This window comes from Manacus vitellinus, unplaced genomic scaffold (genome assembly GCF_001715985.3).
Source record: "Manacus vitellinus isolate BGI_N305 unplaced genomic scaffold, ASM171598v3 scaffold_10_pilon, whole genome shotgun sequence".
Taxonomy (NCBI): Eukaryota; Metazoa; Chordata; class Aves; order Passeriformes; family Pipridae; genus Manacus; species Manacus vitellinus.
Genome location: NW_021938838.1, coordinates 3840104 through 3866584, shown reverse-complemented (window position 1 = coordinate 3866584; position 26481 = coordinate 3840104). Strand labels below are relative to the sequence as shown.

Genomic DNA, 26481 nt, shown 5'->3' with positions numbered 1-26481 from the left:
CCCCGGAGCCGTTTCTATCAGCGCCACCCGGGTGCACAGCGGGGGAAAAGCTGCCGCTTGGAATTGGCTTCGCTTTTACACCTCCCTCCCTGCGCCCAGTGACCCTCCCCGCACAGAGCTGCCAGAGCCGCGGGGCTCGACGCCAGCCCTCCTGTGCTATAATGAACCTTTTTAGGTCATGTAAGCCAAGAACCTTGTGCTGCTAAAGACCCCATCAGTTACTTTAAGCAGTTATCGTATTTTACTGTTTACAGGGAATAAGTCCAGAGCGTGGCGCTCAGCCCATCGCATGCAGCGCAGTTTATCACCAAAAATTAATGAGTTTGTGCCATCTCGCACTTCAAGACATTAAATCACAGATTTGCTTAAAATTTACTGAAGTTCACAGGTTTTAATAAAGACCATCTCAACCTTCACAGTTACACGTCAAAACATCATGTCAGAATCGTGCCCTCCTCACCACTTACTGAAGGATGATTTTAAGAAAGAGATAGCATATAAAATTCACTTATTTTTTCCTGCTGCCACTGCAACCATTCTTACTGTTGAAACAACTTAATGCAGAGCAGAAAGGGAGAAAAGCAGCAGTAATTTTTTCTGAGTTCAAATAGATACAAATGCAGCGTGCATATTACAGGACATTATCAGGAGGGCTCAGATACATAACATTAATGTAATCGCTTTATTCTCTTCCTTAACTAATGCTACTTTTCTGCTTCTGTAGAGTTTTCAGATTAATTTGTGCAGGAGTTTTTACCAGGTTCTCCATTTACCCACTTCAGCTAAATTCAGAGCAAACACCACATTGTATAGCTGAACATGATCACCCAAGTTATAAATGATAAATCCCACCATAAAGCTTGATAAAAATCTTTATTGCCATTTCAGTTTTTATTTCTTTTAAATAAATAGGGTTTATAGCATCAAAAATGTCTTCATTGATTTTTACATTTGGGCAAAAGCTGTCCATGACAATTAGTAAACTAGGACATGCATCATGAAACAAGCACAGTGCAAATCTGGTGACACCAACCTTCAGCCACGTCTTAAGAGTCACTTGCAGCTTCTCAGTCGCACCTCTGTGCTGTCTTCCCTCGAGGTAGAGAAACTGCTTCTGGATCATACAAAGTTATTTGGAGTATTTCTAGCAATTTATGAACGTTATAAGAGAGCAATGAAAATATTCTGACTGCTAAAAAGCCGTCACTTCATTAGGACTCAGGGCAGACAGAGCAAACTCACGCACCCAGGTGTAGCATCGATGCTGCGTCTTCCACATAGTGACTGTCAGGTACTTCCAGGGGAATAAAATCGAAGCAGCTGCTAAAACCTCACAATTTCTAGAGCTAAAACACAAGCCCTCTTGGATTCAACACAAAAGCAACCAAGATGTGTGTTTAAGCCTGACTTTTCAAGCTACTTTTTTTCTAATATAGCAGTAGAAACTGTACAGACAAATGAAAATAGGTTGCATATTCAGGGTCTGTGCAGAATGGCCAAATAGGAGACTGCATAGGAAAATAAAACAATTTTTTTTCTCCCCTTTTACACAGTTTTGAAATGCAGCAAGTCTGGTGGATCTGGTAACACTAATACAAAACTGGAAAGTGAAGAGAGAGGGGAAGCAAGTTTCATTAACAGAGAGAATTCTACATAAAATACACTGGAGCTGATGGAGGAAAGGAAGAGACAGTCAAGATGTTCAGCTGCAAGTGGAGTCCAATTTGATGCTCAGCGTGAGTTTAAAGGGAAGATTTTCTCAGCCTTAAAATAAAAGAGCAGTACTGGATGCGTATGGGGCAGAAAACTGTCGTCACAGAAATGGATTGTACCGGGCTCGCGAAAAGCGAGAGTGGCAAAAGTAGCTCATTTTGCTGTGCTACATTTATAGATGTGCTCATTTGAATGCTCCCAGGAGGACCAGCTTTATGAGTCCAGACAAAATTACACAGGCGTCCTACCACGCCATACCACGATGATAAACCCCGAGCGTAAAGGAGATCCACCATAGGTTTACTGGGAATTTTGCCCCTGAATTTTGGGGAGCAGACATGATTTCCTGCCAGCAGATCTATGCTTTCTTTCATTTCTTGTAGGATCAGCCCTCTGACATGAACAAATTGCTAACATCAAGGACCTGATCCTGCTTCCACTGAAATCAATACAAGTTTTGTCATTGGTTTCAATGGGATCAAGGATTCAATCCCACCGTTTTTGAAGTCAATAGGGTTGGGGTTTTCTCTGAATAAGCAAGGCTGTGTTAGTACTGCAGAATGGGCCTAAATTATATTGATTATTTGGATGTAAAACCAAGCATAAAAACAGGATTAGGTGGAAAAGGGAAATGTATGAGAAAGTGAGTGTAGAGCAGCATCCATTCATGGCGTGCAGCGGGTCAGCAGGAGCTCCACCAGAGCAAAGGCTGCAGTGGCACAGCACCAGTGAGAAAAGTCCATCGGAAAATACCAGGGGGAAGAAAGACAAAATTCACTGTGGAGAGCCTTTTTTCATCTGCTCCTTCTAAAGCAAACCTTTGAGTCACTCACCCTTTATTAAAAATAAACAAAACATTGACAGAAGAAATTATTGTCACATATACACACAGAGTAATTGATTCTGCTTCTTCGCTGCTGCTTCTTTTCCCTCTTCTCAGATACGGGGTTGTTCTGTGTTTCTGCAACAACTACTGGCAAATCAGAATTTATTGTACATATGTTTGTGTTCCACTTAATAAAAAATATACTTATATTTTCAGATAAACTTTGTTAGTAATTCATGAGGTAAGTGACTATTTATGCTAATAAGGGAGAAATATATTCTCAAGCATTATGCATTACATAAATTTGAATGCAAAATGTTCAATTATGAAGTAAATACAGGTAATGCAAATAGTAAATTACATCCAATAAAAATATATAAAGAATGTGTCTTCAAAGAGAGAGAGGCTTTTATTTGCGTCTGTGAGTTGTTTAAAGAGAAAAGAATTAATAAATACTGAATTACTCTTATGATGATTTAGCTCATAATTCACCAATCCATAACGACTCCCAGTAATCAGACTGTTGTTTCATACTCTCCAGTATAAGGCAGGACTGTTTCCTCAGCAATTTTATCCCTACCAGATTATCTCGTCTGATTCTATTAATTCTCTCCCATAAATCTGCTAACAGTGATATGTGATTTACTTACCCTGTTAACTGATCTGAAGACTGTTAAAAGGATTTATCTAGCACTGCACCTAGGAGCAGTTTATGCCTTATCACTCTGCTACTCCGAAGAAGTCTTTCTGAAATCAATTTGGCTGGTTTCGTAGTTAAATTCAGCGGACACTGTTTAGTTCTGCACCATAAAATAAGACACTAGATAAACAAAAGGAGCAGTAACTGTACTTAATGTGTTGGCCTTGATATGTGTTTAAGTTATAACAAATTACACCCTGAGTCCATATAACACAGAACCTGCACGTTCGTTTCTGCTCAGCCTCGTGTGTTGGGTATAGACACACACGCACACACACTCCAGCGGTGGAAGTTCCTGCCTCAGCTGCTGGCGTGCTCAGAGCAGGCCGACCCCAGTGGATTTGGAGTTAATGTTTCACGTCCCCCCTGCACGATCTGTCAGAAAACTCTCCCACAATAAATATACATTAGTTTGGAGGCTTATGAACCAGGTCAGCGGCACACTGGGAGCAAGAAGGGCTCCACGGTACGTCGTCGAACAGAGATGCTTAAAAACAAGCCAGAGCAAGAGGCTGGGAGAGGGATGGTGGAGTTTTCCCTCTGCCTGGCTCAGGGCAGGATTGTTACAAACAGTGCTGGGAAAAGGGAGCAGTCTGAGGGAATTGGCCTGCGATAATTGTGGAAAAACTGAAGACTGAATAGCTCTAATTGAAATGAAAGTGTGTGATTGTTATGGAAGAAACACTGTTAATAGAGGACTGTAAATGTTTAGACACCCATTGTGAATAGCCAAATAATAAAGAAAAATACTACTAAAATGCGAATTATATGGTGTAGGGAGGAGAATGTTGCTCCTGAAGGTTATCCAAAAATTGCTAATAATCTTTTTTTCTCTGCTGCGCTGAACAGTAGAGACATTTTGGTGCAGCAGTTCTGTGTAACAATCACACAAGAATATTGTACAACTAATAATTTTACTCGCTGTTCTGGTAGGTCAGAGCTTCAATTAATTTGCAGCACTTGCTTACATTGGTATCAATTAAGAGACGGTCCCCATTAGCTCACACAATTTCATACTCTTTGTCTAGAGTTCAGAGTTTACTCAGGAAATTTACTTGTTTGCAAATGTAGCACTTTGAATCCTCACATCCAAACAGACTATTTTATGGGGCTGGAGCCTCATCTCCACAGCCTTCTACCACACGGGCAAGGGAAATACTACAACTGTACATTCTGAAACGCCATAACCTTTTCATTTAAAAATATTAGCACACATAAATGTCTCTCATAGGTGAGCATGTTAAGTGATATACAGTGCCACATTCATCTTGCTCTGGTAAAAAACAAATATAGGGAATTGGACTGTCCTGAGGGGATTTATGCCGTGAGCCTGGAAGTTCTGTTGATTCCAACAAAGCGAAGAAATAGGAAAGCCAGCCCAAGTAGTTAACTTGTATTAACTTTGTCATGAATCGCAGTCTGTAAGATAAAGCCAGCAGATGTCCACGGCTCTGTGTGTGCGGTTGTGTTTTGGGACCGTGCAGAATTGTTATTTTAATTTTGTTAGAGATGTTGGTAGCATTGTTTTATCTTTACAGAATTGCCACTATGATCATTTCTAGATGTGGTTATCTTCCTAAATTTGCAGTATGCCCTAACCCTTTTAGCAGCCAGGAACAGTACATGCTGTATGACTTTCAGATGTTAGTACTGGCACTCACACTGGTAATGGCATAGTCAGAAGATGTTATCCATTCGTAAATCCACTCGCCAAGTGCTATTTCCTAAGTAGAGATTCTTTGGCTATTGCAAATGATGATTTTCACAGTTGGTGAAAAATCACCCAGAGCCTTGCCCGCACCTACAGAGTGATACCCTGAGTGGGGTTATAAATAGCGAACTCCGAGGGGGAAGGGACCGGGCATGGGGAGAAGGGAGGATTTGAAGTACAATGTTCAAGAAGCAGGTTTAATATATGACCAAGTGTCAGAAGTCAGGTTTCTGAGAATTACTTTTCAGATAAACAACTTTATAGCACCGCACTTAATCTTACTTACTAGAGACATCTCATTTATCACGGAATTACAAGTAACTTTAATTCTATCGATATTCCCATAAAGCCCGGTCGGAAAACCGAGACTGGCAGCCCGGGAGGCTGTGCGCGCCGCGTCTCCCCGCCCCGCGCGGGAGGCGCGCGTGCAGCCGGGACCGGGCGGGACCGGCGGCGGCCGCGGAGGCTGGCGCCCCCCGACGGGGGGCCCGTCCCTCCCTCCCGTCCCTCCCCGCGCGGCCCGGCCGCTCGCATCTGACCTGTGGTACGAGAATGCGCTGTCGAGGTTCGAACCGAAGCCGCCTCCGCCTCCTCTCCAAGCGCTGCGCCCTCCAACGGCCCCCCGGCCCGGCCCCAGCCCCCTCCGGAGGAAAGGGGAAGGAGAGGGGGTGATGGGAGGTGATCGAGGAGACGAAAGTATAATACAATTAGTTCTAATGTATTAAATATTAGCCCTGCTGGCAAAGGCGAGTGCGCGACCGGGAGAGGTGTGGGGGGAGTACGGCGCGGCCTTGCAAAACTTGCGGGGCTCTCGCCACCTGCCGGCGGGCTGCGAGGGGAACGAGGGATCGATGCCCCGAATCCCCCTACGAAATAATCAATAGTGCGCGGGCGGCCTGCGGGGGAGCGGAGATGGCCCGCGGGCCGGCACGGGGAAGGGCCGCCGGCCCTCGCAGGTACCGGCGCCGGGCAGGCGCGAGCCCCGCGCTGCCCCCGCGCCGCCCCTCCCCCCCGCGCTGGCCGGTTCCCCTTGCCGCCGCGCCCGCGCTCCCCCCGCCTCCCTCCTCCCGGCGGCCGAGCTCCCCCGCCGCCCTGGTGCCGGCGGCGGGCGGCAGGGGCAGCTCCCGGGCCACTCCGCCCGGGCAGGGCGCTCGCCCCGGTGCGGCGCGGGCAGGAGCGTCCCGCGGGTGCCCCGATCCCGTGTCCGAGCCGGCCGTGCCCAGGCGCAGGCCCCGGCGGCCAGGAGGGGGTTAAGCGGGCGCTGACAGTCAGCTGAGCCCTGACTGACAGCCCGGAAAGTTTCCCTGTCGCTATACTCCTATGCTAATGAGCCCGGGCGGCGGGCGCCCATTGGCCCAGCCCCGAGCCCGTGTCCCGTGTGACGTCAGGGGCGCTATAAAACCCCGCAATGCTTTAAACTCTCCTGCCGGATCAAACCTTTAAATATTTTTCATCTTCTTGCTGTAGCTTTGAGGCCGACTTGTTGTGTGTTTTTTTTTTTTCTCTCTCTCCTTTTTTTTTTTTTGTTTTTAACTCTTCTAATTATTGTTATTATTATTTTGGTTGCGATACAGACTCTGATTTTTTTTAAAATTTTTTTCGCCTTTGCTCTCTCTCCCTCCTCCCTCCCCCGATGAACCTCTCTCTTCGCTCTGCACTTTGCACGAGAGAGCCCAGAGGAAAGGCACCATGAAGTGTTAAAAATAACAAAACAAAACAACAACAACAACAACAAATTTACTCGCAACAACACCAGCTAACACTTCCAGCTGCGGTTCGCGAGCTGCGAAAGAGAGCGAGAGGAGAGAGAGAAGGGAGGGAGAGAGGAGGAAAAAAAAAAACCCTCTATGCAAAAGGCGAATAGCGAGAGCCCCGCGCTCTGATGCATCAGCGGAGCCTCTGCGAGGGATAACGCGGAGCGGGAGCGGAGCCGCCGGGGCGGACCGGAGCGGAGGCAGAGCAGGAGAGCGGAGCGGAGCTCGCCAAAAATCAAGCTGGCTCACCCGGTGGCGACTCAGAGCAGCCCCCTCGCTCCCGGAGCGCACCCTTTCTGGAGGACTCTCGGCAGCAAAAGGATGGCATCAGAGCTGGCGATGAGCAGCTCCGACCTGCCCACCAGTCCCCTGGCCATGGAATATGTTAATGACTTCGATCTGATGAAGTTTGAAGTGAAAAAGGAGCCGGTGGAGACCGATCGCATTATCAGCCAGTGCGGCCGCCTGATCGCCGGGGGATCGCTCTCCTCCACCCCGATGAGCACGCCCTGCAGCTCCGTGCCCCCGTCCCCCAGCTTCTCGGCGCCCAGCCCCGGCTCCGGCTCCGACCAGAAGACCCACCTGGAAGACTACTACTGGATGACGGGGTACCCGCAGCAGCTCAACCCGGAGGCGCTGGGCTTCAGCCCCGAGGACGCGGTGGAGGCGCTGATCAACAGCAGCCACCACCCGCTGCCCGGCGCCTTCGATGGCTATGCTAGAGCGGCCCCAGCAACTGGCCGCGAGCCCCGCGGCTCCGTTGCCGCGAGGAGATGGCCTAGGCGGCCGCCTGTGGTGTTCGGCGGTGATCGCACCTGGCGCGGCCAGGCGGCCGCCCCACTACCACCACACCACACCACCCGCACCACGGACGTGCGCCGGCGGCGGCGGCGGCGGCGGGCACCCCCACGCCGCGGCGCCGCAGCGGCGCCGCGCCTCCTCCGCCTCCTCGGCCCCGCCCGGCTCCGGCAGCGGCGCGGCGGCGGCGCCGGGGGTGCACCACGCCGCACCACGGCGGCGGCGGCGGCGGCAGCGGCGGGCCTCCACGTCGCACGACCGCACTTCTCCGACGAGCAGCGGGGTGACCTGGCGGTGCGGAGCGAACCGGCAGCTGCGGGGCGTCAGCAAGGAAGAGGTGATCCGGCTGAAGCAGAAGAGGAGGACCCTCAAAAACAGGGGCTATGCCCAGTCCTGCCGCTTCAAGAGGGTCCAGCAGCGGCACGTCCTGGAGTCGGAGAAGAACCAGCTGCTGCAGCAAGTGGAGCACCTAAAGCAGGAGATCTCCAGGCTGGTCCGGGAGAGGGACGCCTACAAGGAAAAGTACGAGAAGCTGGTCAGCAATGGCTTCAGAGAAAACGGATCCAGCAGCGACAACCCTTCCTCTCCAGAGTTTTTCATGTGAGTTCCCACAGCCTTGCCACCTTAACTAAAAGTTCTCCGTGTGAGTTGTTGTTGGGGGCTTTGCTAGAGCCACAACCCCGCTTGCCACCTTCTATTAACTTTTTTTTTTTTTAAAAAAAAAACAAACTCAAAACAATTTTAAAACAAAGTTGTTTTTTGGGTTAATTTCTGTTGTTTTTTTTTTTTTTTTCTTTTTAAGGTGGGCTGGCTCCGTGTTGGCCAACCTAAAGTTCTACATGAGTTTCCTTTCTGTTTATTATTATTATTATTATTTTTTATTTTTGTGGGGGCTTGCTGTTGTGTTTTTTTTTTTAATTTGAAAGATTCAACTCGCCACCAACTCAGTTCTTCATATGAAGCTTGCTCTTCTTTGAAACCTGCCATCCACATTATATATGTATATTTTTAAGTTCATGAGGGTTTTTTTTCTTTTGAGCTTGCTGTGTCCAAAAAGTCAGATTTTTTTTTTGCCATCCTGAGTTCTTCATATGAGATTTGAGCTTTGCAAAAAGAAAAATAAAATAAAAAAAATAAAAAAAACAAACAAAAAATAAAAAATATACAAAAAACAATGTGAAATTTTTAGACTCCAGCTTGCTGAGTTCCATCAGTTTTTAGCGTTGTTGTGCAAAACTAGAGATATGCCTAGATCAACCTGCCAAAATCAAGCCTGCATCAACCTTCGGTGTGTTCATGTGAGTTTTGGCCTTAATCTGCCAAACGTGAGACTTTAGTCTGCCATTAGAATCCCATACTCATCTCATGCATTACGCTTGCTATTTTGTCTTAGCAACAATGAACTATAACTGTTTCAAAAGACTATGAAAAAGAGACATTATATTAATAAAAAACCCTGCATGCTGGTCATGTACGGTATAATTATTTTTTTTTTCTTTTGCTTGGAAATGGACTTTTGGAGACTATTATGGCATGGCATTCATCCTTTTGTTTTATTGCCTCATCACTTTTTTGGGTTGAAAGCAAAAAAGTGCAACCTTTGATCTTCCTCCTCCTCTTCCTCCCCATTAAAGTTTGCATCTGCTCTAAAACTGCTTTGAGTTACTCAAAACTTCAGACTTCCTTTTAAATGCACTGAAGCATTCCCTCTCAAAAAACCTGCCAGAATGGATTTTGATAACCTAATGTGGCAAAAAAAAGTACTAAAAAAAAAAAACACAGAAAGAACTTTGGAAAGGTGTTCAAAAACAAAAGTCACATCCCACTTGGGGGGGACATTGAAACCATGCTGTTGCCTAAAAACAGTCTAAAATTAATTTTAAGTGATCTGCCCCATTTTTTTTTCCTTTTGCATTTGGTCATTGTCAAATGTGGAATGCTCTGGGTTCCTAGTATATAATTTAATTCTAGTTTCTGTCATCTGTTAGCCCAGTTAAAATGTATGCTACAGATAAAGGAATGTTATAGATAAATTCGAAAGAGTTAGGTCTGTTTAGATGTAGATTTTTTTTTTAAAAGATTGATGCACTAAATTGTTTACTGTCGTGATGTAAAGGGGGGTAGAATTTGCAACGGGACTGTTTTAAAAAGTAGTTTATGCAGCATGTGCTTGCAACTTAAATATAAGTTGGGTATATGTAGTCCTTGCTATACCACTGACTGTATTTGAAAACCAAAGTATTAAAAGGGGGAGGCACCCCTGTTTATATCTATAGGGGTATTTTACATTAAAAATGTATGGGTTGTTTTTTTTTTTTTTTCAAAATTGAAGTATTTGGGACTGAATTGCACTAAGATATAACCTGCAAGCATATAATACAAAAACAACAAAAAAAAATTACGAACCTGTTTAGAACGCTAATACAATTTATGCAGTTATAAAGATGGCATTACTGCACAGTTTTAAAATGATGCAGATTTTTTACAGTTGTATTGTGGTGCAGAACTGGATTTTCTGTAACTTCAAAAATTCCACAGTTTTAAAGGCAATAATCAGTAAATTTTATTTTCAGGGACTGATATCCTGTCTTTTAAAAAAAAAAAAAATGGAAAGTAAATCTTACCACAATAAATATAAAAAAATCTTGTCAGTTACTTTTTCTTTTACATATTTTGCTGTGCAAAATTGTTTTATATCTTGAGTTACTAACTAACCACGTGTGATGTTCCTATGTGCTTTTCTTTCATTTTCAACTCTATGGTTATATCAAAAGAGAGAATAATCTACAATAATAAACTGCATTTTTTTGATTCCGTACTCAGTTTCTTAGTCTGTAGTTTAAAGTTCAATAACTCCGAGCGCAGCACTTCAGCGTGCTGCCTGCCGAAGGGGCGATGCTGATCCAAGAGCTGGGCTCAATAACCAGGAGGGGAGAAGGAAAAGGATAGCTTCCTGTAAAATGGACAATTGTCACCTGCTAGAAATCAAGTTGTTCTTTCAGGCAGTTGAAAAACGTGAGCTTTCAGGTGCTGCTTCTGACTTCTCAGTAGTGCAGTGAGCTCAGTTTCAGTGACTCAGATCATCCCACCAAGTTTTAGGAGATCTCAAAGGGGAGGTCTGCTTAAATACCTGATGACATGATATGGCCCTGTATTTTGATTGTTTTATGATGGAGTGAAGTCAAAGGGAAGACTTCACATCCTCTTATCATCTGATCCCAGCTAAGCATACCTGTTTCTAGTAAGGGATGACACCACATCAGGCATGGCTTGTCACAGAACCACTTAATGCTAGATCAAAAGATTTCTTGACATTTTGGTCCATACTGCCTCCTTTTTTTCTTTTCTTTGCTTTTTTACCCCTCTTTTTTGTTTTGTTTGCCCTGTGGGTTTTTCTTTTTTCTTTTTTCTTTTTTTTTTTGTTTGGGGTTTGGTGTTTTTTTTGTTTGTTTGGGGTTTTTTTTGTTTGTTTGTTTTTTTTTGCTACAGGCCTTGGAGAGCCCAGAGAGAGCTGAGGAGCAGGAAAAAAAAAAATCCAAAGGACTTCCTCCAACTTTTGAGAGTTATTTGTTCTAAACAATCAATCCCAAAGGTTAATGTGCTAGAAACATTCAGGTCTCTGAGTGATCCTCTCTTCACTGCAGTTCTCCATGTCAAAGGGCATTTTGACTTGAAAGGCTCCTCAAACTCTTGACCCAGTTTGTTTAAAGCCACCTTTCCCTGAGAGCCTCCAGTGTCCATTCGCAGAGTTCGCTCCTGCTCTTGGAATGGGATTATCTGCCCAGTTTATGTGAGAGGCAGAGGCCTCTCCAAAGGATGCTCCAGCCTCCCCAGGACGGGGTGTTTATCTCCAGACCCAGGCTCATAAACCCAACTTTTTTTTTTTCCCCTTTGTATTTTTTACCCCCTGCTGTTGATGCAACTCTTTCCCAGCTGAGAGGTCATCCCTCCTGGGTGCTGGTGGCACAGAAGGGAGAGAACCTGTTGCTGTTCCTCTGTCCAGCTGGTCCAGCCGCTGTTGAGGGTCGAGGTGCCAAGGTTGAGGTGAGGCTCTGAGCCCCCCTGCAGCACCTGCACCCACAAGAGCCTGTGTCAGTGGGCACTGGGTGCTGCTGGAGGTCAGTCTTTTCCTGCTGAGGTCCCTTTGGAGGGGATACCGGCCTCTCTGTTGGTAACAGCGGGTGTTGGTGGCTGTGGTCACCGATGCCGATGCTGTGTGTCACCCCTCCCCAGTGCCGGGGCACCAACCTGCCCTTTGGCATCTGACCTGCTGTTGCACCAGGGTTTGAGTAATGGTTCAAGCTCCAGATTCTGGTTAATTTGAGTTCCATTTTCTAGTTAATGTGTAATCTGTGGGTAAACTGGTTGCTATTGGCCGGGCAGGGAATTATCTCCTCTCATAAAGACAAGGCTGCTCGTTATTTTGTCTCCCACCTCCCGTTCCCTGACTGAGCCTTTACCAATGCCCAGGTTTTTTCACAGGGGCTCACTTAGAAGCTTTACTGCTGCCCTTGCTGAGAGCTCCCAAAGGAGCCCTGTCCTAAGGAAGGGAAGGGACAAGGCTTGTCCTCAGCAAAGCCCCCGCTGAAGCGGCGCTGCAGCTCCTGAGGGAGCACGGAGCCCAAAGCCGTCCAGAGCAGGACCCACTTTTGGTCCAGCCTCATCCCTCCACTCCCCTGTCACTTTGGGCTTCCTTACAGGCAAATTCAGGAGCAGGCAATAGGGTTTTAGAAGTATTGTGAATTGACTGAGTAGTGAAGAGCAAGGAGAGCACTTCTGCCTCCCTGAAGTATCTTCTTTCTTGGAGGAAAAAAAAGAAAAAGCACCCTATTTGAACAGTAATAAGAGAAACCCTTCCTAGAAACAGACTTCCAAGAATAGGGAACAAAAGGGAAAATTCCCATCACACACCCAAATTGAGAGGGAAAAAAGGCTTTCTCCCAGTCTGGCGTCGTTACAACAATCTTGTGTTGCAAATTAAAAAAAAAAGATAAAAAATGCAACCTTCCTTAGGCTGCACTTGAATTTCTGCCTGAAACATGCCAACTGGCCAACTGAAGGGGGAAAAAAAATAGGTGCACATTTTAATATTCACTAAAGCGAAGTGAGTATTGGGGTTCTGTGTATGAATCATTGCAGGGGAGCGCCCACCTTTGCCGCAGGACTGCTTGCTGAGGACTAATTGGAACCGCTCTGCTCTGAATAACCTACATTCATTAATCACCCCTTGCTTGACTCTGGCCTCAATCCTGCTCCCATTGAACTCGAAGGTACAATCCCTGGGGATTTCAAAGGAGAGCAGGATCCCACTCTTCTCCCACAGGTACCTCTCTGGCTAAAGCAGGGGGAGTGCTGCCCGAGCCAGGCAATTGTGTGTCAAAAGGTGTGCATGGTCTCAATCTCCCCATCACTAACAACATCCTATTTTTCCCAGAGTCCCATAGTGCTTTCCCATTTATTAACTACATTACAAAGAACTTTCATGTGACCGGTGCTGGGAGATACGTGCACAGAGAGCAGCCCTTTGCTGGCTGGGGATGGTGTGCAACTGTGGTGCAGCCCCTCTTCCCTCCCCAGCCCACCTTGCCCTTAAGAATTTTTTATTTCCTCCCCTAAAATGAAACACAAACCTCTGCCCAACCTCTGGGTTTCTGCTGAGCAGAGTCCAAGAGTATAGTTTTGGTTTTGCTGCAGCATTTTCTCTGCCCGAGAAATGTCATCCTGGACTGCATCCTAAAAGAAAGAGGGTGGAAGGGAGGGAAATATCCCAGTCACACCAGTGTATATTTATTTCTTGAACAATTTCTCACTAGGCACTGTGGTGAGAAATGCCTGTTTGCAAACAGAGCAGGGACAGCTTCTATTTATTAGAAAGCCTTCTTCACCCTTTTAAAACAAAAATGCCAGTGCTGAATCAAAATGTCACTTGAAAACTCCCCCTCCGAAACATGGCAGCAAATTTTCAGTTTAAAAAATGAACTTTCCCAGCTCTTTTTTTCCTTTCCCTTCCGAAAGCTTTTGTGCAGCTGTTTCCTCCCCCTCCCTCTGCGTAGTGTGTAGGAAGTTCTTGATCTAGAATCATTCATAATTTTAATACCAATTTCTATTTGACATAATATACTAATATCAGATAGAGAGTGTAGCTGCTTCCTGGATTTAGGGAGGAAATGATGCATATATCAGAATTATCTGCTAAGATGCCAGAACTACATTGGTGTCATTTCAGCATGTGCTGCATTGAAAGGAAATCCTCTATATTTATTACTCCGATCATCAGAGGAGCTAAATGGACCCACTGTTTCTGACACCTGTTCAGATGGCTGAATTTAAAATTTCACGCAGGAAAAAAAAAATAATCCTACATACTTCAATGTTAGGAATTAAGATTTTTTAATAAACTTGTTTCCCTCCCTCTTTCCGAATCGCTGTGTTGTGAGCGGCTGCCATGACGCTTGGCCATTCCAGGGGTAGCTATGGAGAGTGGGATAGATTTTGTTTGCTCAGCTCAGACAAAAACCAATCCTGCTTATACGCACACACGCACACTGCCTGTAACCAAATGCTTCAAAGATCTGTTTTAAGTGCAGGTCTCAGTGTGAATAACACGATGTAGCACAACCCAGAATGTGGCAGAGGTGAGCGGCTATTGAGACAATTTGTCTTTTTGGGAGGTTGCTGAGCATTCAACCACTTCATAATTTTAAGGCTCCTCTAATGAATTTTTTCAGGCACAGCAGGTACAAATCAATAGATTAAAATAGTGTACACTCTGCCGCATCTAATTCTTGACTGCCTGAAATTGCGGGGGAGGACCGAGAATAACATTTGTCACTCTGAGGGCTGAGTGCATTCAGATTTGTGAGCTCTAAGACAACACAATGCAAAAATAGTCCAGGATGTGAATTAACTTTTCAAGTGAAAAGCAAAAGGCCAGGGATCTGCGAGGCTGTAGCTGGCAGACAGGCAGCTCCATCCCCAGCTATCTACCACCGTTATCAGGTTGACCCGGCACAGTGTGGCAATGTGTAAGTACCCTCAGTGCCCACTGCCTGTATTTCACTGCTCTCTGAAATGATAATTTTCTTTTTTCTATCTATCTTTTTATCTCTCTTTTTATGTTTCTCTCTATCTATCTCTATATATCTCTTCTTATATCATTAATGCGGCCTTGTAGCGTTGGTTTTTTTTATGGGGAGTTCTATTGACTATTATCTTTATCTCTTCTTGTCTTATATATCTATTTTATCTATATTCTTCTTTTATATATTCTATATTATTTTATATATCTCTTTCGTTATTAGCATCATCTGCGTGATGGAGGGAATCTAAACGCCAGAGCATAACTGGTTAGAAGTGGTCTTTCGTCCACGCACGCAGCAAAGAAGAGCCCCGATAGAATAGCAAATCGAGCCGAGCTCCGTCAAGTTTCCAAATGGGTAGAGTTGCATGGGAGTGCCCTGCGGCCTGCTCTTCTATTGTTTTGTTTTTGGTTATTCTTAGATATCGCAACAAACCTGGGGTAGCCAACGTTGGGTGGGGGCGTGGGTTTCCGTTCATTGTGTGGTGGGTGGCGGGTGTTTTTGGTGTCCCTGATAACAGCAGAGCCAGGTAGGGGTGTGGAGGGTGGAGGCCGTGCCCCTGACCCTGATCTTCAGGACCTGTGGGGGGTGGCGGGTGTTGAGAACGCGGGGGGGGTGTCCGGGCCGGAGTGGCCGCAGGGTGTGGCGCGGACAGGGGTGGGGTGGGTTGGTGAGGTGCCCGACACAGCCTGGTGCGGCCTCGCGCGCAGCCGTCAACCAGCCGCCGCGGCGCAGCAGATGTGTTTGGAGGGTGCGTTTCTCTTATCTATTGTCCCTGCTTCCAGCAGCCCACGTATATATGACCCTCTGTCGTCGGTTACACTGCAGGGACTCCCCTGGCGGTTCCCTCGAGGAGCTGGCCTACCGGGGCCCGCGCCGGGCGGTGCGTGTGGGCTGCCCGGACTCTGTGCAGGGCCGCCACGTCGGGGCGCCGGCACCGACGCCTCCCCGGGCCGCGTCTGAGGCTGCCCAGCCCCGGGGTCCCACCACGGCCAGGGCGGGCCGGGAGGGGCGAGAAGGTGAGGGCCGCATCGTCTGTTTGTTTGCTTGCTTGTTTGTTTGTCTCTAAAACCCATCCCTGGAACAAAAGGGGAGTCTGGGCGGAACTATGGATCCGTCCGTCCGCGCATCCCGAGCGGTGTGTCACCCGGCGGCTCCCGCGGGCTGCCCGGCCCTAGGTATGTCCACAGAGCACTGCCCTCGCGTTTGGTCACAGTATTTTCTTTTTCTCTTTTCTTTTCTTTTCTTTTCTTTTCTTTTCTTTTCTTTTCTTTTCTTTTCTTTTCTTTTCTTTTCTTTTCTTTTCTTTTCTTTTCTTTTCTTTTCTTTTCTTTTCTTTTCTTCTTTTCTTTTCTTCTTTTCTTTTCTTTTCTTTTCTTTTCTTTTCTTTTCTTTTCTTTTCTTTTCTTTTCTTTTCTTTTCTTTTCTTTTCTTTCCTTTCCTTTCCTTTCCTTTCCTTTCCTTTCCTTTCCTTTCCTTTCCTTTCCTTTCCTTTCCTTTCCTTTCCTTTCCTTTCCTTTCTTTCCCTTTCTTTCACTTTCTTCTTCCTTATTTTTCTTTTTTCTTTTCTTTTTCTTTTTCTTTTTCATTTTCATTTTTCTTTCCCTTTTCTTCTTTTTCCTTTTTCTTTTCCTTTTTCTTTTCCTTTTTCTTTTCCTTTCCTTTTTCTTTCCCTTTTCCTTTTTCTTTCCTTTTTTTTTTCCTTTTTCTTTCCTTTTTCCTTTCTTTTCCTTTCCCTTTTTCTTTTCCTTTCTTTTTCTCTCCTTCTTCTTTCTTTTCTTACATTTTTCCCTTTCCTTCCTTTCTTTTTCCTTTACATCTGTGCTCATACAGAGACTAATCTAAACCCCACTGCAACCAAAGGGAGCTTTTTAAATGACATTTTGGATCAGGCCCTGATATCTCTGCAGGGAGCAGGAATGGGAGCAGGCAGGATTTACATTTCATGGCTTTTAAAGAATCTGAAGTACGGTCAGCGGCGTTTGCCGAGGCTGAGTTTCACAAGTCTATGTGGATGTACCTCGGAATGTGTGTATGATTAACTTAAAGCCCTTTTCTGTAAGAAAGCAGGCAGATTCCCTTTCCAGAGGCTGAACCCTGCTTCTCCAATTTTGAGACGAAAGTTCTTGCCAAGGCCTTGGCAGCGGACTGTCGCTGTTAAAGGGGCTGGGGATGGGATCAGGGTATTTGTTGGTATCAGCTTCTGAAGCTGAGGTGTCTCCACTGCAGACAGCCCCTGCTCTCTCAAGCACATAAAGCTGTGACAGTACATCATCGGTGATGATAAAAACGAGCCCGAAAGTGAACCAAACAAGACCTAGTATTTATTTCTCTCCCCCCCCACCCCAATCCTCCTCCTGACTTAACTGCTTCCAAATTCCCTGATGGAAGCATTTTAATATGTAGGAAGAGCTGCTGGAGCCTGCAGTGCGATTCAGTGTTCTGTGGTGTGGGATGAACAGATTTTCCTTTCCGTAGGGTTTCCTCCTGCAAAGTCACTGTAGAAGAGGGAATACTGTAAGATTAAATCTGTTTAAAATACTATATTCATGTCACACCAGATACAGTCTCCAGACTGTGCACAGTCTTTCAGCTTCCTTTATTGTGAAATCCTTTTAAAATAGCACAGTTTAGAGTAGAAAACTTATTGAAGTATAACTGTCTTACACCAACTCTGTCAGATAAAATGAAGGAAAGTGATCAGACTTCTTAAATGAATAAATCTGCTTAGTGTCTCTGGCTGCCTTCACACTCTCTTACTGTCTTTGACTGCTTCCTTATTAATAAATTGATAGTTAAATAAAGCTGCTAAATGAATCAATGCACCTTGCCAGTGGAAGAGAGTTGGTGCTTCCTCTTCCAGCTCTGCTGTGCTGTGTCTGAATGGCTGTGGGTTTAGGGCCAGGATGGTCACAGCAAAGACTAAAAGCAGGTTGACCACATCGCTTTCTGGATGCTCCTCAGGTGTGAGGCTGGAGTACCTGTTCCTCTCGGCCCCGTGCATTAATAACAGGATGAATTAACCGATTGGCATGAAAGGAGAGGTCGTCCTGAGGAAAATGACACCAAAGGTCCACGGGAGTCATTTGCTTTTAGAGATCCCGGGCCAGGTGCCAAGTATTGCATTTATGGAAGCACGGTCCCCTTTCTCAAAAAAAAAAAAAAAAAAAAGAGAGAGAAGAAAAAGAAGGAAAGAAAAAAAGAAAGAAAGAAAGAAAGAAAAACAAACAAAAAAGCCCATGCCACTGACTTGTTTTCAGAGCTGATCTGGAATCAAAATGCTGGAAAAGCACCTATAGTTCATCTTGCCTGTTTTTTTTATTCAAGTCAATCAGACTTGTGGTCTATTCTTGCTCTGATTATGCTGCACAGTTACAATAAATGGACGAAGCTGAAGCATTCCTGCAGGCAGTTTATAGAAAATATATGTATATGCCTGTGTATGCACACTCAGGGAGAGAAAGTTGACTGTAAGGGACACAACCAAATATCCATATTTAAGAAATGTGAATTGACTCGCTGACTTATCTCACTTATTGTACAAAGATTCACTCTATGCTGAAATTTTTTTTTAAATTAGATTTTAAATATGTGTTGACAGGATGAATTTGTACAGTGTGAGTAACTGCAGGGAGAAATGACAGCTCTGCTTTTGTTATTAAACTACTGTCTGGAAAATAATGGAGTGTGTACAAAAATTGATTATTATTTTGCCAATTACATTATTGCAGCTAATAATGATCATTAAGAAAGAAATCCAGAAAGCTGCATGCTTTTGTGTCTTAGAAGCTGATATTCACTGGTGAGCCAGAAATACATGTTTTTAAGGTAATTTGTCAGTAAGAATCTCCTGTTATTACTGTGAAGTAAATACTAGATGTGTGAGCTAGAAATGTCTCACTTCAAACTGTGCTCATTTCTTCTGCACTCAGAGTTAATAAACAGTGCAAGAGACTTTCTAAATTTAATTTAGATTTGCATATAAAAGGTCCTATTCTGTACCATAGTGGCACAAAAGACAGGCTTTGCAATGTTAAATATTCCTTTTAATAACGGTTTATTTTAATATATTTACTAAATTAGGTACCCGAGAGAATCATCTACAACGGTGATGTGAAAATCCCTGTCACCTGAGGTCAAAAAAAAAAAAAAAAGGTATGTTTTCATTTTCATTAGCAATTTGACATATTTCAGCAGGGGTGGTGATTTTGCTGCTTTGTTTTCTGCTGCTGAGATGGTGCTTTTTGCTCCAGCCCCAGGGAGCCGGTGACAGGCTGTGGTGCAGTTTTCCTGGGCTTTTGGGTGAGACTGACTTTCAGGTGCCTACGAGAAACCGTTTGCAATGATGGGGCTTTGTACTTTTGTCAGCCAGGCAGCTCTCCCGTGTCCCACAACTCATATATAATCCTTTGCAAATGTTTTCTTTCTTTTTCTTCAAATGCTAGCGTTCAGACATCAGCTACGGGGATTAAGGATGGGTCTTCTGAAGATCTCCCTCAGATCTCGATGAAAATCATGAGTCTGTGTTAGACAACTTCAGTACTTACAAATTACAATAGAGTTTAATTCACAGCACTGCTTTCCTCTGGAAATTCATGTTCATTCAGTCTGTCAACATTGACTGAAAAATATGCTGCTAATGAAAATGTGGGAATTAAAACTTTCAATCCCTTCCCCTGCTGGACTCAAAGAGGCACTTTATTTTTTTTTTTTTTTGCATGGAATCTGATTTTTATTGACCTTGACTATAAAAATACTAAGTGGGTTAAATGAGCACCAAGGTTGCAATGACAGATTCCTGTGTGAATTTTTTTTATGAAACCTCCTATTTTAGTTAAGAACACAGGCTGCCGTGCAGCCTGCCGAGCTTTGATCAATGGTTAAGTGCTATTAGAAAACAGCTGAATTTTATTAACTCATGGAATCAGGCTTTGTCTAAGTAATAGATTTATTTTTTTTATTTTTAAAAGAAATGTAAATAATAAAATAATAGATTTATTTTCTATTCTTAAAAATAAATTTAAATAATAGATTTATTATTTAAAATTTAAATGCAGACAGGGAAGATGTAATTGGTGCTCTAAACTTTAAAATAAATAGCACTGAGAGGATTTTTTCGTGGTGTATGGGCTGCAGGAATAAGTTTCTCAAGGAGCACCAGAAGAGCTTCATTTTGAGCCTGATGCTCCTCTCACTTCCTCAAGGAACACCCTGGGTAGGGTTTTGTCTGAATTGCATGTTTTTTTCTGTATTTCACAATTGTAAATGAGAGGGAAACCAGACTATTTGTGGGGGGGGGGTTTTGTGAAAACTTAAAGTGCAATATGCTTTTTTGCAAGGACAGAACCAAGTCATGATTGAGCTCAAGTAAATACATGAAGCGTGTATTTTCCTTGCAAAGGTGCAGCACATATTCTGTCACCTTGCTCCTAGTGTAGCATTTCTAATTTCAATAATCCCGTAGGAAAACATTCGTGTTTCCTGCAATTTATATATATATGACTATTAGATTTATATAAATCAGTGATACATATTCTTCTTATCAATATAATAAAGAAGAAAAGCTTGTGAACACTTGTGATCTCAGGACTTGCTTAGCCTGCTGTTCTCCAGGAAAATTCCTTGAACCTTCCTCCATTATTTTGTGGTTATGTTTTCACATATTATAGAAAAAAAATCCAAGCCAACCAGCAGCAAAATCCATTACTTTTAAGCAAATAGCTCTTGAGTCTCGGAAGAGTTAACAAACTTTTATGGCAAGGTTCAGACAGTTCTGACCCCTATGGTAATATTTCATCTAAGGTTACTGTTGGGAGAGAAATCAAATTTCAGCTGTGAACATGATTGACAGGTGAAAGCAAGAGAGAGAAAGACATCTGGTCAGATGGGGAATTTGGGAAGGAGAAGGACAATTCAGGGAAGTGTCTCTGCAATATTAGGAATAATAAGCTTAGATATGAAAACTCCGATCCTCCACGCTGTCTGGAGGTGCACTCACTTGATATTCACGGAGGCATTTTGGTTGGGGGGGAATTTAAGACTGTACATTTGTAGCAGTGGCCAGCAGTTTCCATGATCTAACTTTCTAACTTGGCTTCTTTGAAGGAGTTGTGTTATTTCTGGCATACTTTTAGCATTTCAAGGCAATTCGTTTTGTGAGTGTGACTGGAATGTTTGGTGGTTGCTGGTTAAGAGGTTCTCACCGTAAGGTCTCTGGCAGGTCAGGTGGCAGCAGGGTTGGTGGAGGTCAGGTGGTGGTGTCATGTCATGTTCTCCAGCCTGGTGGGATCACTGGGACTTTTCAGAGTAAGCACTGCAGGACAAAGATTGTGTTTATGAAATACTCTGTTACACCAGCAACAAAATTCGTTGCTACCCCATAAAATACCACAAAGGGGACATTATGGTATTTTACAAAGCAACTGTTATTTTCCAAAGGCCTTTTCCAACCCCTAACAGCATCTGTACCCCATAATACACATGTAACCCCGTGTGTATTTTATTGTGCTTCAGTGTACTTTGTTGGTGCAGAAGACCTTTTCCATCCTCCAACATCATGAAACCAACAGGAACAAAACATCCCTCTATTTCCAGATCAGCATGGTGATGTTGGAAAGTAGAATTTTCTTCTGACTTAAAAAACTGTAGCCGGGCTTTCTCTTAAAAAGGGCAAGAAAAAAAATCTGTTGTTTTTTATCACTGTGTGTAACACTTAATGTTTCAGTTTTCAAAGAGGCTCTGAAGGACTCTTTTAGAGCTCCAAGGGCAGGATGTGGCAATGGTGGACCCTGGGATCTAAACTGCATCCTACCTACATCCCAGGTGAGAGGAGAGGTCCTGGGTGGGCTCCTGGCCTCACTGCAGGCTTTGGTAAAATCCCCCTTGAATTCCTGGGTTCCACACTTCCACCACGATGGGAATGTCTACAGCCTTTTCATACTAATGAAAAGCAAAATCTGAACTCATACTGCAGTATCTGAGCTGTGAATTCCCTGGATGGATGTTCTTATTTGGGAGTAAGTGTGGATTTCCCCCCTCACCAACACAGCTAAGCTGCTTTCAAAATAAAATAAATTAACCAGGAAAATCCGCTCTTATTCTAGAGTAGGAGTGTCCACCCAGGGAATGGATAGCACTGTGGTATAGTTTACTACCTCATTTCCCCATATGCATGAGACCCAAACTAAGGGGAGAATAAGGAGCAGTAAAGAACAGAAATGTATTTTCTGTTCCTTTTCCAGTTTGCCTCTAAGACCTTTCACACAGGGGAAATCACGGCGCTCTGAAAGTATACATTTACTTACTTTACACTGCTATTCCTGCATTCTCATATGCATTTTTAAAAGAGATTTTTGTTTTGTGCAAGACCTTTTTCATCCTCGTGCTGTTCATGTGTATTTTTGATGTGCACTGGAGTCCATGTGTTGTCCATCACATCATTTCATCTTTCATGGCCATGGCCTGCAATGTCAAACCACCCAACTTCACTGTAAACTAGACCTTGTCACCTAAGTTTTATTCTTAGACCATACATCTGATAAAATTGAAAATTAAAGCTAGGAACTGTAAAACCAATCAAATTTCTTTATGCATGAGTGAGTTATTTTTAACTTTCCGTTGTTGAATTTACACTCCCTGTAAAATGTCTGTATTTTCCAAGGCTGATATCAAGATAACTTCCATGAAATATTATTGGCAAACTTCCCACAGCAGTCAATGGGAGCCTTGTATGTATTTTTCAAGCAGATGTGCTGTATTAAGCCTAAATGAGAATCTTTTTTATCAAATGGGATGCAATATGTTATTCTTGATTAAAAAATTCATAGTAACCTCTCTCTCTCCCTTTCCTCTCCCCAAACATATTTTGTACAATATACAGGTCATTTCACATAGGTAAAAAAAATTTCTAAAGTGTTTATAAAAAGCACAACTTTACTATGGATAAAACTCCTTTCTAGCTCATTTCTGTGAATCTGAAGTAAGAAAACTTCTTGAGTTTTTATGAGCAAAGAGAAAGTATATGCTTTTGCTCCCCTAAAATTCCCAGCAAAGTCAATTTAATAGTTTTCCCTGTGTTTAGAGTAAGCTCTAAAATATTTTCTAATGGTGAAGCTCTTGCTGTTGTTTAGTTCTGATAAAGGATTCTAAGTTAAGTGCTAAAAAAAAAAAAAAAAGTAGTATTTTTAACATCTCTTCTGGGTTTTCTAATTTGTGCCACTTACCAAATGATTCACACTGTACCAAAATACAGGAGATTGATGAGACAGGACAAGTACTGATTTAACATCCCACATATAAAATTACTTCTCAGGCTTCCACATATAGTCCCAATGTTTGGAGAGTGAAGAAAGCAGGAGCTGGGAGTCATGGTCTGACTCACTTGTGAGACTTTGACCCAGTTATTTGATTCTAGATTCAGCAAAATACTGAAGCACTTTAAACTTGTTATCTGAGGTTTCTTCTAAAGGTCTGTTACCGTTGATCTCTTTATATCTCAGTTTACACAGTTATAAACATAGATAATTAGCTCTTACCTTCTAGGCTTTTGTGGGAGTTAAAAAATAGCTGTAATGTTCCTTGAAGCCCTTTAATGAAAGCTTGTTTATTGAAGTGCTTGTCATGTACCTTACTTTGTATCCTGGGATGAGAAATCATTCGTGTTGCCCAAGTCCCACGCACCATTTCTATGGGGATGGGAATTTAGTCTCCAGAGTGAACCAGGCCAGGAGGACAAAGATCAGGTGCTTTGGGAGCTGGTAATTTTCTGAATTACACATAACCTAACTTTACGCTGATTTTGAATGTGTCACAGTGTAGGCAAAATCACGGCTCAGTTATGTGCCCCCTTTCTCTCTTAAAGACAATATATCTTTAATACCTATACATTCACACACATATGTGGAATAGCTCCTGTGCACCTGCAAGACATGTAGAGGTCACACTGTCCTTGTAATTCCTCCCCTTCCTGCCATTACCTTTATTTCCCAAGGTTCCAGCCGTTATCATTCAGCAGTTGTGCAGCTTTTCTTTTCTTCCATCCCCAAATTATTATTGTTTCCCTCCTACCTTCTACCCCTCCCGATCTGTAATGGAGTCCTCAGCTGTAAATTTGCTAACCGTAAAGATTTTTGCTTGAAATGTTTTGAAAATGCCGTGAGAAAAAAAAAAAAAAAGAAAGAAAGAAAGCAAGCCCATGAACAACACGCTGTGCCCCGCTCCAGCACTGCACTTCCACGGCAAAGATAATAAAGATATTAGCACTCGTATAATTTCAGATAGGAAATGAAACCAGACATGAAAGAAACACTAGCTCCAGCTGTTGAGTGGGAATCAAACTAGCTATGGGAATTACAGGTATTGTCACCGGAGACAGCCTGACTTCTGAGAAATGACCTCAGGTGTAGGAGCTTGCTGTGGCCCCTTGCAGATATTAACACCTAATTAACAATCTGCGAGAGCATCCTACATCTTAATCACCAGTGAGGTGAGAATGACAATCACAAGGAGGAGAAGGAGAAGGGAAATGGTAATTTTTCCTCTGCACGCATCATCTAATAACCATGGTTATTCAGATGCAGCTAAATGCGATTTCCTTTTAGTCATTTCTGTCTATTGGAAGGCACAGTAAGTTCATTTGCTAGCAGGTAGGCAGCGGAGGTGAGAATTGAATTGATCTGAGATACTCTGAAAAATTGACCCTGAGGTCATTCCTAGTTTAAATTGGGAAGTAAGGCTGAGCTCATGTCTTCCCTTTCTTCTCTCGCCTCTCCCTACTCCCCCCTCTTTTTGTGTTTCCAGGCATATTAGTCTGCACCGCGTAATTATTTAAACATACTCTGATGGTGGGGAACCTTGTTCCCTCAAAGTTAATCAAAATAAAGAGCGCTTTTGTTAGCGGTGATAGGTAATTAAGCCGCGGCCCCGCGTCGAGCAGGGGCATTGTGCTGGGTTATTGACGGCAGGGTCGGGCTCCCCGGCCCTTCTGCGGGCAGCCCAGCCCGGATTCAGGCACAGGCTAATTTAGGGAAAGGGGGTGTGAAGGCGTATGAGTGCTTAACGGGGCCAGGTTATAAAGGAGCGGGGTGCACAGCAGCGCACCCGGAGTCTCCCGGAGGAAGAGCTGTTTCCCTGGGGAGAGGTTCGTGTTTTAAAGAGGTGAAAATCAGAGGTGGCCTGCCCGACTTCCCCTGCCCGCCTGCGGTTTTCTGGCTGTGGTTTTAGCCAGCAACAGCTGTAAGTGTTGATGGGAGCAACCCACTAACCCCATTTCAGCTCCAGCACAGATACTTAGGGCCAAAGTCTGCTTCCTATTACTGTGTAAATGCTCAGGAGCATGGGGGAGCTAATAGAGAGGTTCTGGACTTAGACCCATGCCAAAAGGCTGGTGCTAGTAAAAAGCAAGCAAGAAAGTAAAACAAAGGCAGGATTTGCCTGGTTCCACCAAAGCCAAGGCAGGAGTAGCCTCCCTGGGATCTGTGGTGATGCTCCAGCTTGCCTCTGTATCACTTGGGCAGGATCTGATGGAGTTTTAATGTGATACCTTTTAATGGATGCTTTTATGTGTGCTTCCAAACAGCTTCCACTTTCAAACGGCTTTACAAGAGACTTAAAATGAGAGGCAGACAGGGAATGAGGGATACGTACATAAGTACATCTTGTAGTCCTCATTCTGCAGTGGCTCTACCCACAGCACTTCCTTGCTCTGCTCAGGAACAATCTCTTTCCATATTGCTTGGACCCAAATTATATTCTGAGAAGGAAGGAATGGCAAAGTGGAGACAACATTATATTAACCACTCAGCTTCCATGGAAAGTCACATCATTTTCTTTCCCAAGACAAGAGATAATCTCTGTGTTTTCTGTTGTGCTCACTTCTTTGACTCCTTTAGCTTTGTTTTCCTGTGTTGGCCTTGCACTAAAAAATATAACTTGACATCTTGTGTCTTCTCAGCTAAAAAGGTATCAGTTCCTGGACTTAATGTCAGCTGTACCCAGATCAAAGGCAAGAAACATAAAAGTTGACATATATTATTTATTTCATGGTTTACATCAATGATGCTTCTCTCTACCCTTTTTTGTTATTATTGCTGATGTTTTGCCCATAATGTTGCACTCGCTTCTCAGACGTGTTTGTCCCCTACAGACAAATATTCATATTAATGTAATCCATCAGCAGCTAACAAATGCCAGCTCACTTCGGCATTTTCCGCACATCCAAAAATCCCATTGTGTTTGCAGGACTCGGGTGTGAGAAGAATGCAGGATCGGGCCCAGGGGTGGAATTTCGGAGCTGGAGACTTTCTCCCTCATCCCCAGCAGTGCCCGGGGCTGGCTGGAGCAGCAGCCTGGGGCGCTGGCGCTGGGAGTGGGAGACACTGCATTCCCTCCCTGCATTGTGAGCTGCTGCAGAGGCGAGACGAATGCCAGGCTTCGAGGGGAGCAAAAGCTCAAAATAGACTTTTTTTTTTTATTTAAGTTGTTTGGGTTTCCCCACCACCACCACCTTTCCCCATCTTTCTTCCCCGCCTTTGGAGTTCTGAGTGAGTGGTACAGGGTCTGTCTTATAAATGTGTCCAGAAAATCATCTGAGATCGGTCAGAAATACTGCTCCAGCCTGTGCTTCCCTCTGACTGCTCCACTTAGTGTAAAACTTTCCTTTTTTCCCCTCTTTGTCAACAACTGTGGCAGGTTCCACTTCCTGAGTTATAGAATCATCTGAAATGCTGAGTCTGATCTTGCCCCCTACCCTCCCACGAGCTGTTTTTTTTCTGCAATGAAAATAATAATGCTTGAGAACCATCCTTGGGATTATTTTTTTTGTTGTTTTGTTTTGTTTTCTTTTGTTTAGTTTGGTTTTATTTTAAAGCTTGCTGACAATTGTCAAATGTTCATTCCAGCAA

The 26481-nt window shown here is 43.9% G+C and overlaps 1 protein-coding gene across 1 annotated transcript in view; it reads left to right on the top strand.

The window, feature by feature from the left end:
• The first annotated feature begins 6207 nt into the window (after positions 1-6207).
• Positions 6208-26481, top strand: part of MAF (MAF bZIP transcription factor) — a 62334-nt gene continuing 42060 nt past the window's right edge. Inside the window, 5 exon segments of the mRNA XM_018083647.3 lie at positions 6208-7433; positions 7435-7680; positions 7683-7804; positions 7806-8102; positions 18665-18736. Coding sequence (XP_017939136.3) covers positions 7026-7433; positions 7435-7680; positions 7683-7804; positions 7806-8102; positions 18665-18698 — 1107 coding nt within the window. The 5' untranslated portion in view covers positions 6208-7025 and the 3' untranslated portion in view covers positions 18699-18736.